The sequence below is a fragment of the Oryzias latipes genome, chromosome 5, assembly GCF_053564925.1.
Source record: "Oryzias latipes strain Hd-rR chromosome 5, Olatipes_Hd-rR_3.1".
In the NCBI taxonomy this organism is placed as follows: Eukaryota; Metazoa; Chordata; class Actinopteri; order Beloniformes; family Adrianichthyidae; genus Oryzias; species Oryzias latipes.
The window spans coordinates 34,800,144-34,815,042 of NC_136241.1; the positions used below are offsets into that span (position 1 = coordinate 34,800,144).

Below are 14,899 nucleotides of genomic sequence, written 5' to 3' on the forward strand. Positions count from 1 at the left end.
ACAATTAACATGTGGCTGGCGCCCTGACCGGGGCGGCGGGGATCCAGATCCCTCAGGGAGGGAGTGAAATCCGTGCCAGTCAAGAAGCTTCTGTTTACAGGCTGAAACTCAACAGGCAGCTGTCAGTGTCAGACCTTCAGTTCATTGATTTATATCAAGCAATAAAAACAAAAAAAGAAGGAAAAAACATGAAATCAAACCTCGTTTAGACAGACAGCGGTCCCTGGTTAATGGTGGGGGTTCTAAAATGAAACCATGATGGAGATGAAGTGCGAGGAGGAGCCGTCTTTATCTTTTCCAACAATTCCAGATGCATTAAGGCAGTAAAAGTCCTCACTGCACACCGTTTACACTTTTCTCGGACAGACGTGAACCTTTTCACACTTTTCTCTACTTTAAACTCTCAAAGTTCAAACTTTCATAGAAAAATAGATCAGGATTGCAGAATGAAAACAAAGATCTCTCACGATCGGAGATTCATGTAGATCTGGAAAACTGAGTGCATTGTGTAGGAGATTGATGCACAATGGACTGCAGCCAATCAGGACGCAGAACACAAAAAGAGAACGCAAAACTACACAAAAAGTATTTATGAGATTGTGAAAGACAAAGTATAGGGAGGGACCATACAGTCAAAAATAGTTTAAAAACAACCTTGGGTTTACCTAAAGATGAATTTACCATTCATTGACATGGGTTTATAGTCCTAATGCAGCTGCAGAAAGCAAACATTTGTAGACATTCTTTAGACAAATGGAATTTACAATGAATTGTTTATTCTTTATAAACGTTTTGCATGTGGGTTCAGTTCTTAGGTGACTTTAAATCCCCTCAACAACCGGACCCGCCTGGTTGAATCCTCTGCTGTTGACTCTTTGCTGACCGCTACGTTTGATTTTTTATCCACCAGCAATTCTCACGATTAAACAAAGTGACTTTTTAGGTCGTGTTTTTGGGGATTAAATGACCTCTTTGAAAAGAAACATTTGCACAGAAAATCCAGTTGAATTGAACGGTAATTTTGAGGATTTTCGCTCCTTTTCTGAAAGACTCCAATCAATCTGTCATACAAGTCGAGAACCTTCTTTCACACCGGACAGGTGGGAGAGGCTTCAATGCAAGATCTGTAACTTTTTGTCCAATATATGACCAAATGATGCAGCTCTTCACAAAAAGCTGCACCTTATTAATAAAGAGTCCTTTGATTGAGGTCACAGGTCAGAACCACACTCACTACTAAGTGCACTGTGACAGGTGTTTGCCGTTTTTAAGGGGGGATCTGAATCTGCAATTTCCCAGAAGTCTCTGTGAAAAACCAATGAGCATAAAGCTCAATTAATTAGCAAATACTAACCCCAATGAACCGCATTTGACTGTATTGTCATTTGAAAAAATGTGATGTCTGCAAAAGGCTTTGACTTTCAGTTCTGATGATCCAAGTCAACACAGTCACTCGCACTGCTTTACAGCAAATGTGTTGCTGTTTTTACAGACGTTAAACTCACAACATAAAAAACGTACAGACAGATCAAAAACAGTCATAAAGATTATTAGTGTTACTCCACGGTCTCTAGATTGTGTGGGTCATGAATAGCTAAAGGAGGAACAACTCAACATATGTCTAAGTATGTGTGTATATTTATATATATTCCAATATAATTACATATTTATTTCTTGTTAAAAAGGTCTTTATCATGCAAAATCAACAGTTTGAGCTTTTAAGTGTATTATAATATTCACAAAGTGGTATTTTGATCCATTCATGCATTTCTGAATATTCCTATACAAACCTGCTTTCTGAGCACCAGCCCCTCCCAATCCACTAAAATGAGTGGTTCTCCCATTGTGACGTCACAAGGTGAGGAACAGCCCCTTCCAAGAAGAGTCTGCATTGCCAGCCCCGCCCCCAGGCTAACAGACACACCCACTTTCTCCGTGGAGTTAGCGGTGATCAGCTAAATTTTCCTTTTCTATGCACGATACGCACGTCCATCTATGCAAAAGTTCAGATTTGTTTTCGCTGCTGAGGCCGACTCTAGGACGACGTCAGGAAATGGGCGGCACCAACAAGGAGAGAAAGGCGGAGCCTCTGAGATCGAGTCCTCTTACTTCTAAGAAGGAAAACAAGCTGGGAAAATAAGTCATACTTCAATAAAAATGGTTCTTCAGAGTTCCAAAGGTCATCTATGATCATATCCATGGATTTATTTACTCTGAAAGGCTCAAGAAAAGCAGGATAGAAGTAAGGGGCAGACAAAAAATAATAAAGTTGTAAAATTGTAAAATTAATAACCTTATGTATTATTCAGTGCATGTCTTTATATTAATGAAAGAAAAAAGAATAAATAAAAGAAAGAAAAGAATGTAATTGCATTTCTAAATCCTATTTTTCATCATCAGAACACAGTGAATTCATAAAAAATGTTCATTTTTGAACTTCGTCATGGGTGACGTCATGTTTGCATCTTAAATAAACGTCTGTTGAACATTTGTCTGGGGTTATAGGGAGGACTGGTTTGATGCCCGCTCCATTCATGTCTGCAAAGTCGTCTTTATGTTTTGTGGCATGATTTCACTATTCCAGCAGCAAACAAACAGATTCGATCAAACTAAATAGAGATGGAGGCGACAACGGGAAAGATCCGGGATTTGCTGATCAGAAACTAATTCTGGTCCCATTTTGTCATCAAATGCAAAATAGTGTTTGTGGATTTGTCTCTTTAAACTATTGATCCGTGTCGAAAAGTGGATTGTAGCATCTTCAGAGTGAAAACAGTGTCAATCACTGACAGCAGAGAGGAGCTGCAGCAGGATTTATTCTCTCTGAAGTTTCCACAGTTCACATGGGTATCGTGAACTTGATATAGAAAAATCACTTGATTGCTTTAGGACTTGACTGCGGGCGTTTCTGTAGAAGGCATCCTCGCTCTGAAGCGGTTGGATTTCCCCTGCGCCTCCGCCTCCCTCTTATTGCTTTCTCTCCGGCACCTTGAACTTCAGCTGCTCGTCATGCTGACAAAGAGGGAAGCACAGTCTACTTTGGTGATGTGGCTGTAAATTAGAACAAAGCCAAACTTGTATCTGAGAAGCCGTTTTAAGTCAAAGTCCAAAGGCTTAGAGCTTCACATGTGACCATAGGGTCAAAAGGTCAGACTAAGATCCGGATTAGAAGTTTCTCTCCTTATTCCTGTCAGTACAAAATCTACAAGCAAAACTTTAATGACAAAGAGCAGTAGTCGCATCGTTGTACTGTCTTAAGAGAGCAGGTTATTTACCTTTTATTTAGCTGAGTACGTTTTGAATAAATTGTGTTAATTTAGTTCATTTAGATCAAGAATTGCTGACTCTTCTCTCTTAGTTCTTCGTGTTTTGCGTCTAAATTTAATTTGAGAACAAACTCTGCAGTCGTCGCCGTCGAGGTAGCAGCCTCAGATAGTGTCATGAACTTGATGTGTTTCTGTCCACACGGCAGCCCCAGTTTTGTTGTTTGGGGTGTGTGTGTGTGTGCATGCATCGACTGTGCCGGCGTCCTCGTCAGTGCGCCTGCCGTGCTGTTGATAAAGGAGTGCGCTGTGAGGAATGGATGCAGATCCTTCGCTCCGCTGGAGCGTCCTCTGCTCTCACACTGACGTCTTCGATGTCACTCCGACACTAACGACATACGGCAAACGCCGCTGCAGGGTTGACGCGCATGCACGCACGCCGTGCATCTGTTTCTGCACCTGCGCCGGGAGAGGCAGCAGAGGAGTTCAGGCAAGGAGTAAATACCATCGTGGAGGGGCTTTTGTGTTATTTCAGGGAGTAACGGTGGGAAAAAGAGGGAGGTGCGACTCCAGAAAACCCGTCTCAGTGACCTGGACATGATCCGTCCAACCAGAGGGTGGAGATGTGGAGGGAATCTCTGTGATGTCACTCGGAGACGTCTGAACTCCTGTTGTGTCCTGTTGTAGTCACAGCCTGTTCTACAGAAAGACTGGAGGCTTTAACTATTTCTGTTTGAGTAAAAGAATGACGTCAAGTCAGATCAAATGTCAACATCTACGGCTTAAACTGTGGCTGAAGTCCCACATTAAGAGAAACAGCTGAGGAAGATTTTTGTCACAACATTCTGGAGCCTTAGTCCCAACTCAGGGCTCCAGACTGCGACCAAATGGTCGCATTTTGCGACCCAAATCTGAGAGTGTGCGACTGAATTTTACATCCAGTCGCACATGTGCTACCAGTAAATTTGCCTCCCCCACCCTACGTATTTTTTTATACATAAAATGTGGAAGGGGAACGTCAATGATCAATGAAATGATCAATGAGACGCGAGCGCACACGCACGCAAACCCACACACACTCGCACACATACTCATGAGACCAGAGCACACACTCGGGGGAGGGGCCTAGAGATAATTGAGCGCGCGTAAACATCTGTGGTAATATCATCACAACCTGATATGTGCGTCTGAGCTATGAGCAAGTGAACTATTGATTCGTTCTTCCGACCTGCGGCTAGTGTACACCTTTTCATTGTCGGGGGGGCGAATCTGCAGCGAGACTGAGTGAGAACAGGAAGTTGGAGTTGTCCTTAACATTCAATTTAGTTTTAATATGCCTCTTCCCCTTAGTATGATCTGTGTTATTATATATTTTATATTGATTTGAATGTTTTTTAATGTATGCAGCCTTTTTTCAATCAATTCGTATGTTAAACTATTTTAATTGATCACTCAACTACAAAAACCCATCAGAACACATGTCCCATAATGCATTGTTTTGTAGTCATTAGGGCCGCTTTTCAGTCAGCACATGAATTTCCAGCTGTGTTAGCTTAGGTTGGGTCCTTGCTCCCGCCCCTTTCTCGTGATGTTTTTGTGATGATTGACAGGTGATGTTGGAGCAAAAAGATACGTCACACACCAGGTGATCTGCTCAGCGTTTCCTCCACCTGGGTGATCTAGAACACGCTTATTGTGCATCTTGGCTGCACTAATTTGGTGTCACCAACATAAATTTCAATCAGTTTTGGAGCTTTTCTCTTACTAAGCACTTTTTTTTCATTCTGAATGTATGGTATTTTTTTTACTATTTGTACTGTCATGACAGCGATGGTGCTGTCAGTTTACCTTGTTGCATATTATTAGTAATACAGTGGAATTAGTAGATTTGGTTAGCATGTTAAATTTTCTGGTTGTGCCCCTAAAATTTTCGTTTAGGGGCCACAGTGCTCCTAGTGAAAAAAGTTATTCTGGAGCCTTAGTCCCAACTGCCCCTTCAGGTAGAGACAGACTTTCTGCAGGTAGCAAACAGCTCCACCCTACTTCCTGTGGCTCACCTGACTCACGGCATGAAAGCATGAACGCTAGAGGTTATTTTTATCGAGTTTATTACATTAAGAACTTGCAATAAAGAAAGAAATATCATGAAAAAATAAGGATTATCAAAAACGTAAAAAGAATCAGATGGAGAATGTTTTTTTCTGACCAATAGAATAACTGAGGAACAGCTGCTTCTGTCTCTATAGACGTCTTTGGGATTTTGGCTTCTTTGGTCCAGCGGGTACTTCCTGTTTGGAACGCCAGGGGGGCGGGGTCACTCAGTCTAGAGTACGGACATTGGATGACATCATCACCTGTACATCATCCGTTTTTATAACTTAACAATGCACTTACCACACGTGCGACAGTGGAACGTTCCATTTCTATGACATCCCTTAAGGTGGTCGAACTCGCCTCAAGGGAACTGAATGACCCCCCACCCCCCACCCCCCGGTAGCGGTGCTTGTGACTCAAGCTTAACCGATTCAGGACTTTTTTGTTATCAAACCCGTCTATATTCTGATGGTTCTTGGGAAATAAATGAAACAAATATTCCAGGACCCGTCCTCTGAGCGAGACCTTTCATTTCATCGTAAATCATCTGCTTCTTGTAGATTGTTTGGTGTTTCTGAGCTGCTGCTCACTGAAGTGAAGAAAGCAGGGACTGCAGTCCCGCTGAAGCCTTCGTCAGACTCTCACCGCATACCTAATGGGGTTTTAGCTGCACAAAAGCATCGTGTACAGGGGGGGGGGGTGCCGTATGCAGCACAAACATAAAGCCTGCGTGACACGGAAAAGCGCTCAGGGCTGCAGTCCAGACGGGAAGTGATGAGCGGCTGGAATATGCATTTGAACGTAGCCCAGAGGCCTCCCTGATGTAGTCTCCTCCGCTGCTGCTGATGGATTACTGATGAAACCGATGAAGACGAGGAGGAGACCTGCTGACACGGTCAGGAACGGCTCGGCAAAAGTTGGAGGACAGAGTTCGTGGCGGTAAACAAAATAAATAAATCACAGCGCTGCTCTGCTTCCAGCTGAGAAAATACATGTCCGGGTGGACGTATACGCTGCAGGTCGACCCCCTTCCCAGGCGAACTTGCTGTTACGGTCCAACACATGAAGTGTATTTTCTGGAAATGTCCGTGGCCCCTCATGCACCACGTTTGACCCCTAGTTGACCCCGTTGGCAGGGATTCATCAACAGAAATTGAATGTAAAAACACAGACGCTCACTGACAAACCAAACCTTTTCAGAACCTACATCAGACCGAGCCAGAACCCAGCGAGCAGCTTCAGCGTGAGCCAAAGCCGGACTGGAACATTGCTTTTGCATTTCACTGCATTACATCATTGTGTTTGTAAAGAAACTGCACGGTAATCCTCTGTGTGTGTGTGTGTATGTGTGTTTGTGGTGATGCTGTTCATGCTTACGCAGTGCAATCTTGGCCAAATGCAGCCGGTTGACCCAGGAGATCTTACTGAGGGGGTTGGGAGTGTTGAAGACCACCATGAAGCTGACGGGACGTCCCGACCTACGGTGAGACGTGGACATGTAAGCACAGACTCACTTTAGAGTTCTGCTGAAAACAACAACACACTACAGGAGTGAATGAAGCTCCACACTCGGCTTTTAAGGACGGAGACGTTACAAAAATGCAGAAAAAAACACTAAAACAACTGTAAAAAACGATGACAGAATGTGTGAGCAACAGAGAAAAGACTAAAGTTAGGGCGGAGCAGGAACTCCCACAAAGGAAACTTTAGCTCTGTAACCCAAAAACACAGAATGAAAAAACTCAAGTCACAGAGTTGTGGTGGAAAGAAGGAGAAAGGAAACATTTCTGAAGCATCAACCTAGTCCTCCAGGTGGCCCTGCGCCTCCTGCAGCCTTTTCACTCATCACTCCTAACCTGCAGAATTTAGTTAGAGAACCAGACGGACGCCGGACGCTGCAGATGTTTCTGTTGGGGGGTAGTTCGTGTTTTTTTTTTTATTTGTTAGTTGAATCCTATGAAGTCATATTAATGCCAACACAATGCATCCAAAACTTTCTAAGTTTCAAATGAAAATATTAAATATTTGCTTTTTTTTGCTTTAATTTTTTTATTTTTGCTTTCAAAAACTTTTCTTCAAAAAAAATTTTTGCCTTCAAAAAATATATTTGCGTTTGCAACACAAATGTTTTCGCGTTGTGATGACATTAACCTAAGCATATTTAACACAAATAATGTCTATTAAGAACATAGATTGACATATGGGATTGTCTATATGTTGAACATCAGATGTTTATTAAAGCTAAAATGTTCATTTTTGACCCTAAATCAGCAGCAAAGACGTCAGCTCTTCTGTTTTTTTACCACCAGCCTCACAGTTCTGTTCTGTCTTTAAAGTCTCCTTCATTATAATTGTGTTTCAACCTGATCCAGTCCAAGTTCTGGATATTTATAACCAAACCCTAACCATAACCAAACCAAAACCTAACCATGACCAAACCAAACCAAACCCAAATTAAACCAAACCCAAACCCTAACCATGACCAAACCAAACCAAATCATAACCCTAACTATAACCAAACCCTAACCCTAACCAAACCCAAACCAAACCCTAACTATAACCAAACCAAACCAAACACAAATAGAACCAAACCTTAATAACCAAACCAAATCATAACCCTAACTATAACCAAACCCTAACCCTAACCCTAACCAAACCAAACATAACCCAAACTAAACCAAACCCAACCAAACCATAACCCTAACTATAACCAGACCAAACCCTAACTATAACCAAACCAAACATAACCCAAACTAAACCAAACCCAACCAAACCATAACCTTAACTATAACCAAACCAAACCCAAATAGAAACGAACCCAACCAAACCCCTAACCATAACCATAATCAAACCCAAACCATGAAAAACCCAAACCAACATAACCCAAACTAAACCAAACCAAACCATAACCATGCCCAAACCAAACCAAATCATAACCCTAACCCTAACCAAACCCTAACTATAACCAAACCCAAACCAAACCCTAACCATAACCAAACACAAACCAAAACACAAACCCCTGACCATGACCAAACCAAACCAAATCATAACCCTAACTATAACAAAACCCTAACCATAACCAAACCCAAACCAAACCCTAACCATAACCAAACCTTAACCAAACCAAACCCTAACCAAACCAAACCCTAACCATAACCAAACCCAAACCAAACCATAACCAATCACAAACCAAAACACAAACCCTAACCATGACCAAACCAAATCAAATCATAACCCCAACTATAACCAAACCCTAACCATAACCAAACCAAAACCAAACCCTAACTATAACCAAACCTTAACCAAACCAAACCCTAACCAAACCCTAATTATAACCAAACCAAACCCTAACTATAACCAAACCAAACCAAACCCAAATAGAAACAAACCCAACCAAACCCTAACAATAACCAAATCCTAACCATAACCAAACCCAAACCCTAACCATGACCAAACCAAGCCAAAACCCTAACTATAACCAAACCAAACATAACCCAAACTAAACCAAACCCAACCAAACCAAACCAAACCATAACCCTAACTACAACCTAACCAAACCTTAACTATAACCATACCAAACCCAAATAAAACCGAACCCAGCCAAACCCTAACCATAACCAAACCCAAACCATGACCAAACCAAATCATAACCCTAACTATAACCAAACCCTAACCATAACCAAACCCAAACCATTCCCTAAATATAACCAAACCATAACGAAACCTAAACCAAACCCTAACTATAACCAAACGAAACATAACCCAAACTAAACCAAACCCAACCAAACCATAACCCTAACTATAACCAAACCAAACCCTAACTATAACAAAACCCAAATAGAACCGAACCCAACCAAACCCAAACCATGACCAAACCAAACCAAACATAACCCAAACTAAACCAAACCAAACCAAACCCAAACCATGACCAAACCAAACATAACCCAAACTAAACCAAACCAAACCATAACCATGACCAAACCAAATCATAACCCTAACTATAACCAAAGCATAACCATAACCAAACCCAAACCAAACCCTAACTATAACCAAACCAAACATAACCCAAACTAAACCAAACCCTAACTATAACCAAACCAAACCCAAATAAAACCAAACCCAACCAAACCATAACCATGACCAAACCAAATCATAACCCTAACTATAACCAAAGCATAACCATAACCGAACCCAAACCAAACCCTAACTATAACCAAACCAAACATAACCCAAACTAAACCAAACCCTAACTATAACCAAAGCATAACCATAACCAAACCCAAACCATACCCTAACTATAACCAAACCAAACATAACCCAAACTAAACCAAACCCTAACTATAACCAAACCAAACCCAAATAAAACCAAACCCAACCAAACCCTAACCATAACCAAACCCAAACCATGACCAAACCAAACCATAATCCAATATTTAAAGCATCAAATGTTTCTCAAAGAGCCACACGTTTTTTTAGGATCTTCTCTGAACAGACACGATTAATGTTTCAGTGTTTTTTCCCGATTAAAAAGAATTTTGAACGTCCGCATGAAGCTGTTCTTGGATCGAAATTCTTCTCCAAACTGAAACTTTCAAGTCTCCTAACTCCTTCACAAACGTGTTCACAAAGCTCCACTTTCATTAGAAAAGTCATTTTATTTCTTTGCATGAGATGGAAAAGTGTGGTTAAATAAGTCAAAGACTGCAAGAGGAAGATGGAGGCAGCAGGGAGACGGATAAAAGCTCTGTGTGACTTTGTTAAAGCTGAGACCTCTTGAAGCTACTTTTATGAAACCAGCATCGCTTAAGAGGAAGCTACCTGGAAACACCTGAAGGTTTGGATATTTTTCACAGAAACACTTATTCTATCAGCATTCAGAAGCAACTAAAAAGCTTTTTTCTTTAAAAAAAGAAAAATTCAGCTGGCATGAAAATGATTCTTGTCCTGACAGTCCAGAGCCTGCAGATCAGCAGGAAAAAACAGATTTTACATTTGAAAAACAATTTAAAAACATGTTTCACAGGTTCAGTGGTTCCCATAAGCAGGGGTCACTGACCTTTCTGAGGATGAGGCCTATTTTATGGGGTCTGAGTAGCATGAAGGGCCACACAGGACTTGTTTACTGCACTATTCCCGCACAACAAAACCACAGACTAGCATAGTAATAGTGATGATAATAATCAGCAGTAGTTATTTTAACACTATGAATTGATTGCTGTGGTATTTATTCAAACAACATGAAAAAGAAGAAAAACACAAATAAACATGAAAAGTTGGTTTATTTCTGTTTTTCTGCTCAAACATTTGAAAGTCAAGAGGAACACAGGCGTATCACTGCTAACATTTATAAAAAATCATAACATAAATCTTCTCGTCTGAACAAGTTTTTGAGTTTTTGAACACTTAATGAAAGAAACATTTTGTGCAACGTTTTCAGCTCAATAGTTTTCTCAATAGTCTCTGTGATTGGTCGGATCATTTACTGGTGGGAGGCCTACATGGAGGCCTAACTGGCTCCCTTGTTCTTTATCAAAAAATATGCAGCTATAAGCAAAGCTTTGGTTGCTTTGTGGGCTTTTTCTCGTGGGAAAAGTCTGTAATAGAAAAACAAAATTACATTTTAAGAAAATAAGAGAATCCCGAGATGTCAGAATTGACTGCTTTCTTTTCAGTCACTGTGTCCCCTGCTCCTACAAGCCCCTCCCACTGGTTACAGAGGAATGGCGGCTATTTAAACCTGTTCCCTGCGTGAGTGTGTGGTTGTGTCACTGCGACAGACTGGGGACCTGTCCAGGGCTGTCCCCCTTCAACCAACAGTAGCTAGGATAGGCTCCAGCAACCCAGTGACCCCGAAAGGGATATGGCGGGAATAAACAATGGATGGACGGACAGACCGAAGGACCATGTCAATCATGTCCCGGTAGCCAGACGAAAAGTCTGAATTGAAATGTTAAATTTAGGATTGAAAAAACTATAAATACGAAACAGCAGTCGATTCGATTTTTTCTCACTAGGTAACAGTCCTAGGTTTATAGTTTTTCATCAAATTTCAGTTTTTTATTTTTTTTATTTCTTATTTTGGCATTAATTTTACATTCCAGTGTTTATTTTTCAAATTTAAAATCATTTTTCAGTCACTTGAAGCTGATTTTGTTTTGAACTCAGAGTAATCTCTCACTTCTGAAGATCTGCAGCATAACAGCTGACATAAATGATGCCTATGCTTTTCTTTCTCTTTACATTCAACCAATTTACCTCGTTAGATGAAGGAAAATAAACCGCAGCTGCTATAAAATAAATTAAAAAAAACATTTTTATGTGTTTCCTTTCAGTATTTCAGTATTTCATCAAATTAAAAAAAAGTTTTTTTTTTTTCAAATGTATGATTTGGTTTTCCTGATTTGACCCCACCCATCCCACGGCGACTGTCCAATTAAAAACAGCAGATCCGAGCTTCAGGAACGTTCCGCCTTCGTGGCGTCTGAAATCCAAACATGCACGTCTCCAAAGTCGCTCAGAAGCACGGGACAGCACAGGGGGGGCGGGCCAAAGAAGAGTCGACCTTGGCCACGCCCACATGGCAGGAAATTTTGACCCTGCAACCTGAACAGAGCCCCCTCTAATTAGATTCAGTCTCCATGAGGATCCACTTAGTACACCATTTTTCAGCTTGAGAGCATTTAACACCCCACCCCCCACCCCCACTGAAGGAAAACAGTTTGTATTAATAATGCTGAGCGGGCTGAAGTGCGTCCAGCAGCTCTGAGCTGACTATTACTCAGCCGCCGTGCGTCCGCTGGAGGAGGCCTTGTGTTGTCCACATTCATCAGAGCTTCACGCTGGAAGCAAAAGTGAGCCGTCCAGCCGAGGATGAGTTGTTGTTCTTCAGGACGGAGGAGCTCTCAGAAATAATGGCCCGCTCTCGGTTACACGGACTCTTGGAGGCGTTTCCCAGGCGGAGCGTGGAGAACGCACCACGAGGGTCTGAAAGGGGGCAGAGGAGGAAGGTCTCGGACACGCCCATCACTCAAGACACCTTAGAAAGGCTGTTGAGAGGTGAGACGTCAAAATCTGCTTCTATTTGCAGAAGATGTTTTCTTTTTTAAATCACGGGGGACAAACGGGAAGGGAGGGGCTTACAGGAGATGGAAGACAGGAACACAATGAAGTGAGATGTCAAACTTCCTGGACGCGCTAAAGAGAGGAACTTTGACAAAGAGGTGTTATCCATCGCCTTCACGGCTTTGGCAGCTTCCTGAAGACAGGTGGAGAGGCAGCGTGTGACGGGAATACAACCCCTCACTTCGCAGGCTCTTTCATGCTCCGCACAAAATCAAACACGCTAAGCTGGATGCAGCCGACGCCGCTGCGCCCTCCCCGCGCTGTGATTGACAGCCGCAATGCAGGCGTGCTGCACTGCCAGAACGGAGAACCAGCACGAACGCTGCCGTGAGGGGAGATGGTAGATAAGGGGAGGGGGAGGAGGGAGGGAGCCGGGCCCCATGGATTTATGGGACCGGGTCAGCACCAGAGCGTACATGTGACACTAATGCACAAGGACGGGACAGATGTAGGAGTGAGTGCTGAGTGGCAGCCTATCACGCAACCTTCCCTCCGTTCACCCCCCACCCCTGTGGAGGATCGAGCACTCAGACAGAGTTAGCTCTGCAAACAGAAAGATGAGATAAGGGTTGGACTAGAAATCATTACCAGAAGAAGATGTAACCTTCATGGAGACAGAATGTTTGGACGGGGGACATGCGGACCGCAGCCTGTGAGGCCGTACTGAGGAGAACGGATGTCTCTCTGTGTGCGTTTCCCAGAACCGCAACCTCAGCAGCTCATGGACGCGTCAGGTCCAAAAAGAACAGGTGTGAGGTTCTGAAGACAACATCCAGCTCATGCATTCATGCAGCATCCGTCAAGTGAGGCTGCAGGCTGTGGACTGAGACTGAGCCACACAATGAACAGGAAGAGCAGCTCAAACTAAACTGTGGTTCATTCGTCTGACTGCTTCTGCAGTGGAGACAAAGACAAACACACCAGGAACAAACAGCGTTTACTAAAAGCTGTATGTACCAAGATTTGGGTGGAATCATTTCATGGGAAATCTCCAGAGGGAGAGAGGGACAGACAGACAGACAGACAGATAGCTTCAAAAATACACAATAAATTAAACATTTAAAAAGTAAATAATAGGCATAAAAACATAACATATTAGAATTAAAAAGAATAAAAGTACTAAAGTAATAAAAGTAGTACAGGTAGTTGCCCTGTACAGCTCTTGTCATCCTTCAAAAACCTTCAAAACTTTAATAAAACCAGGAGGCAGTGCTTTGGTAATTCGGTATGCTGTTGATTGTAAAGATGGCCAATATTCCTGGGCGTTTGGCTGCAGTACGTGACAGACATGGCGAATGCATCCAGAGTGATCCCTGCAGGTAGCTGTCCTGCGTTATTTACCCAGACTCCTCTGACGCTCGGCTTAAAGCTGTCCTCGTTTCTGCACCAACACATCCGTGCACAGCGACAGAAGAATCTGTGACCTTCGACCCGCAATCACTTTAGAGGAAAAGAGTGCAGGGAGAAGATGCTTTATGATGGTTTACCCGAGGTAGGTTGGTGAAAGGTGTGTCTCTCCGTTAAAACAAACATCTATATTTCTGGAAGCTTTATGCTTCCACTGGAACTGAGAGGATGTCAGATGCACCTTAATTATCATTAGCAAGAGCATTACAACATTAAACCCCAGCTGTGAGGTCTTTTCAGCTGCCAGGATCTTGACAGACTAAATAAAAGCACAAATCATAAATTCACAAAATACTTAGAAGTTGGATTAAAAAAAAGCTACACCTCAAACATAATTTTCCTAAATTTGTTTGACAAAATCACGCATCAAAGCACTTTCCTGTACTGGTGTTTAGCACGGACGCCACTTCAACTCGGATGAAACCTGCAGTTCATGTCGGTCACGCGCAGGTGTGCCGGCAGAAACAGAAAAAACACCAAAAAAACGTCTTTTCCTGAACAAAAAGGCTGAAAATAGCAGAGCAGCGGCGTGCTGGAGCAGAGATGGAGTGCCATTCACATCCCTATTTCATTAGGATGTTAGTGATGTTACAACTGGAGAGGTGCACACTGGGAGGCCATTATGAGGCAGGCGAGCGCTGTCCGCGGTGCTGAAATATGCACGGCAGCTAAAGTTCCAGCTGGCAGGAACTGATAGCAGATTGGGAACATTTATTCATCGGCTTCCTGATTCTACTCGTCTAATAAGAGCTGAAGGTCCAGAATCTCCAAATAAATGAATGCATTAATGCAGATTGCTTGTCAATAATCGCCTGCATCTACATCTTATGGAGTTAATTCAGTCTCAATAATCAGAAATGCACACAACCGGTTTTACAAATGCACACGCTCCGATTCACAAATGTCATTTTATGCAAACGTGAAAAATAAATTCGGAAATACACACCCTGTGTTTCACAAACACACAGATTGTGTTTCACACATGCACACTAAATGTTTTACAAATGCACAAT

General features: G+C 42.4%; 1 protein-coding gene across 11 annotated transcripts in view; it reads right to left on the reverse strand.

The window, feature by feature from the left end:
• arhgef10la (Rho guanine nucleotide exchange factor (GEF) 10-like a) overlaps nucleotides 1–14,899 on the reverse strand; it is a 176,789-nt gene that overhangs the window by 82,671 nt on the left and 79,219 nt on the right. For all 11 annotated transcript variants that reach the window (XM_078947785.1, XM_023955304.2, XM_023955303.2 and 8 more), the window contains one exon: nucleotides 6,735–6,835. In XM_078947785.1, coding sequence (XP_078803911.1) covers nucleotides 6,735–6,835 — 101 coding nt within the window. The remainder of the gene's footprint in view (nucleotides 1–6,734; nucleotides 6,836–14,899) is intronic.